This window comes from Mizuhopecten yessoensis, unplaced genomic scaffold (genome assembly GCF_002113885.1).
Source record: "Mizuhopecten yessoensis strain PY_sf001 unplaced genomic scaffold, ASM211388v2 hete_36150760, whole genome shotgun sequence".
Lineage (NCBI taxonomy): Eukaryota > Metazoa > Mollusca > Bivalvia > Pectinida > Pectinidae > Mizuhopecten > Mizuhopecten yessoensis.
Genome location: NW_018484898.1, coordinates 1 through 3,853, shown reverse-complemented (window position 1 = coordinate 3,853; position 3,853 = coordinate 1). Strand labels below are relative to the sequence as shown.

At 33.9% G+C, this 3,853-nt stretch overlaps 1 protein-coding gene across 1 annotated transcript; it reads right to left on the bottom strand.

The window, feature by feature from the left end:
• Positions 1–741: 741 nt before the first annotated feature.
• Positions 742–3,473, bottom strand: LOC110444608 (periodic tryptophan protein 1 homolog; the record flags this gene model as incomplete). Its single annotated transcript, XM_021488973.1, has 4 exons — positions 3,281–3,473; positions 2,466–2,515; positions 1,402–1,610; positions 742–824 (listed from the first exon to the last, which is right to left on the bottom strand). Coding segments are annotated over exons 1-4 (405 nt in total), but the record flags the coding sequence as incomplete, so codon positions are not given.
• Positions 3,474–3,853: the final 380 nt, after the last annotated feature.

The following is a 3,853-nucleotide window of genomic DNA, read 5'->3' as shown; positions in this document are numbered from 1 at the left end:
GTTGGCCAAATATTGTGAAGTTAGGTTGATTGGATATTCAGAAGCAGTTAAAGGTTTGCAGTTATTTGACCCCTGTGACCTTGAAAGTATATGTAGGGCAAGGCATATTCATGTCCAAATGTTGTTGAACTCAAGTACAGGTCAATGTCATTTTCATTCGCAAATTCATATGGTTCCATCATATGATGCTACTAGGCAAATATCATGACTTTAGGGCAATCAGATCTTCAGAAGTTGTTTGAAGGTTTAGATCTATTTCACCCCTTTGACCTTGAAAGTAGGTCAAGGTCATTTCATTTGCAAACTTTGTTGGGCGCCTCCATTGGATGCTTCTGGCCAAATATCATGACTGTACGACTTTTGGACCTTCAGAAGAAGTTGTTTAAACATAAGATTGACGGACGGTCGACGGACGCCGCACCATGACATAAGCTTATAATTACATGTCCTATGAGCTATAAAAAATGTAATTAACAGACTATCTGATAGTGTCTTCAGTCATACCAAATATATTTCACTTGTGTGGCTAATATTTTACAATCTTTCATTGGTGCCGTGCACTTGTCAAAAATATCAAAATATTAGCCACACCTGTGAGGTATATCTGGTATCACTGAAGACACCTTTAGATAACCTATATATATGTTACTGGAAAACTATTTTGGCATTATAATGTTTAAGTACACCATTTTATTCCAATGATGTGTTCTATATTTCACTACTGATGAAACAATGCCTTACCTCATCTTTAAGCGTGATGTAAGGGTCGTCGTCGTTGCTTGTGTAGTATACCAAGTTACCAAGTCCTTTAAGGGGGTTACGTTCTATCAACATAACAGAAGAAGGGAAATCAATTATTATATGATAGTACATACATTCCAAATGACTAGCAAAACTACCTTCCTGTAAGACATTTAATTACCCTCTCAGTAAAACATATGTATAGGATATAAGACTTATTTATTGGATATAAGACATTTATAGGATATAGCTACCCTCCTGTAAAACAAATTAGTTAATATATTTACACCCCTCGTTGCTCTGTCATATTCATATATGAGTGTACAGGATCAGAAAATGCCACCTTTCCATATCCTTAATATCATATGCATACACATATGTAAATACATCCACACACACAAATGCATGTGAGCATACACATACACATGGATGCTTTTCATAATATTTCACTAACGTATATATATATTTCTATAACCTTAATCAATTGCAGAGTTTATCCATATAGCTTACAAGCAATTTGCTGCATGAAAAATAAAAACAGAACAGAAAACTTAAACTTAATTCTATATTAACCAAGATAAGAATTATTACAGCAACAATTGAATCTTCAGCTGTAGACATGTTTTTTATGTAATATGAATTTTATAGATATTAGATTACCATCTTCATTATTGTCATCATCATAATCATCTAATCCATATTTGTCCACTATATCATCACCCTCTGTGGTTCCATTGTCTTCGTGCTTCCTCTTTTTTTTATCTATTTTTTCAACCTTCTTCTGCATCTTCCCCCCGGAAGCTCCTTTAGTCTCCTCTTCCTCCTCCTCCTCTTCTGACGTGTCCGATGGTTCATCTTCCTCAAGTTCTCTATTAAGTTAAAAATAATAATAGTTTAAGTGGCTGGTCTGTGATCTAAGACCTGTCATTGACCATAGTGAATCCATGAGGCTATATTTTCTTCATTAGGATTGACCAAAATGTTCCTTTCATGGGACTGATTGTAATTCATGAGAAATGTGTCCTATGCTGTGAGGAAATTTTCTGAAGAACGTTTTGCAAGTCTCATGCTCAAATTGTGTTAGATATGTATGGCAGGTCTCAAGCCTCAGTTCTGAAAATGACCACAAATTCTATACCCTCAGAAAAAACTTTGCACAGTCGGAATATAAACATACGATAAACTTTATTAGTTAAGAATAGGCAAGCAAACCTTTCTCTACCAAGTCAGGAATACTGCACATAAATTACTACTTGTAATTCCTTTTATGAGAACAAGGCTTAAATTTAGCAAATAGTTTGCGACTAATTATTGACATTTTTCATGTTAATAATCTATAATATCTCCTTCTTTACTATCTAAAATATTTTGTTCAACATTGAGAAGACGTTTTACGTGTTACGGTGTATCAAGTAAAATCAAGTCAGGTCATTGCATACATGTACCTGCAAAGTCTCCTTATTTATGATGAACTTTATCATCTTTTTCATTCTCATTTTTTGATTTTTGAAATCAAGTTGATCAACAGAATTTCTCACATCTTGCTATTGCTTGAATTCAATCAATTTATTGCATAAAACAGCTATGATGAAAAATAGGGTAGATATAAATATATATCTAGACATGATATTTTATTTTTCCGAAGCAGTTTTGCCTCTTTGAAGATTTTACATGGTAGCAAGTACATGTATGATGTTTCATATGGATCTTGGTAATTTACACACTCTCTGGTTTCTTCTATGATTCTCCTCAGGTCTTCTTTTTCCAATTTAACCTGTAAAAATAGATATTGTTCGTTTTAGGTATAATCAGTTTTTATATCTAAATGGAGTAAAATAATGAAGAAATCATACTGTACAAAACTGATTTAATCTTTTAAATTCAACTTAACTTACATTTCTATAAAAGTTTTAAATTCAACTTAGCTTACATTTATATAAAACTGTTTATATCATGAGATGAAATACATAACTTCAACTGGCTATATGAACACTTTCAAGTAATTGTTCAACAATCGTAAACGTTAACAAACCTGACAACATTTTTTTTCTATAGCCTAAATATTTCACTCTGTGCATGCAAATGTTACCTGTTTTTTGGTTATTTTTTAAGAAAATTGATTAAGATTTTCCATACACAAATGTGTTGGAATTCAGAGGCATTTTATCCTCTGACTTGGGAGGATGACTAGGAGTTACACAGCATCCTATCGTGTGAGAGGTTGTTCCCAACCTATCTGCCTGATATCTACATCCCAATTGATTACATAATTGCTAGCTGTTCCCATATATTTAATGAATGTTAGTATCATTAAACTTAATCATTAGCTTAGCATTTTGTTCTTATTTTGAATAAGTAAAACGACTATTATTCTAGCTACTGTGTGGCTACCTGTGATAACGTAGCTTTTCTGACGATGAGACATGTTTTTTTATATTGCGTCGTCAGGAGGAGGCCGTGTATTAATATTAGTACTACTGTGTGGCAAGCTACAGATGTCAACACATGTACATATCACGTAGATCAGATGTAAACTTACTTTCTCGGGGCTACTTTTAGCGACACCTCGCCTTACCCACGTCAGACATGGTATTATACTCATGTTCGTGCTGATTAAGTCAAGGAAGTGAAGATAATCGTTATCACTCTCAAAATGATGCCAGTGTAAAACCAACCATCATCAATTCTCAACACATGTGCGCTTTACTACCGGAAATGTTCATAGAGTTATCCCCCTTATATACCAATGAGGTTCTACAAGGGGAACGCGAAAAACTGCAGCGAGCATTTTTTGTCGGCATCGACTATAGCATTAACAATACATCTACATTGTATATATGTTGGGATTACCCAGCTATGGTACACAAACCAAACGGGGATAGGATCGTTATTCCATACACATTTTTTTTTGTATTTCTGGATTTAATTAGTCTCAATTCATTGTAGACTACGGAAAGGACAGCGCATCAAATATATACATATACGTGATGATATATATCTTTGATATCTTTAATAGCCTTCTTGGTAAGCCATTATAGACAATGAAATTGTTATAAAATGTCGTAGTTGTTGTCTTTGCAGTTTGATCACGAGTTGGGAACGCCTGAGCATA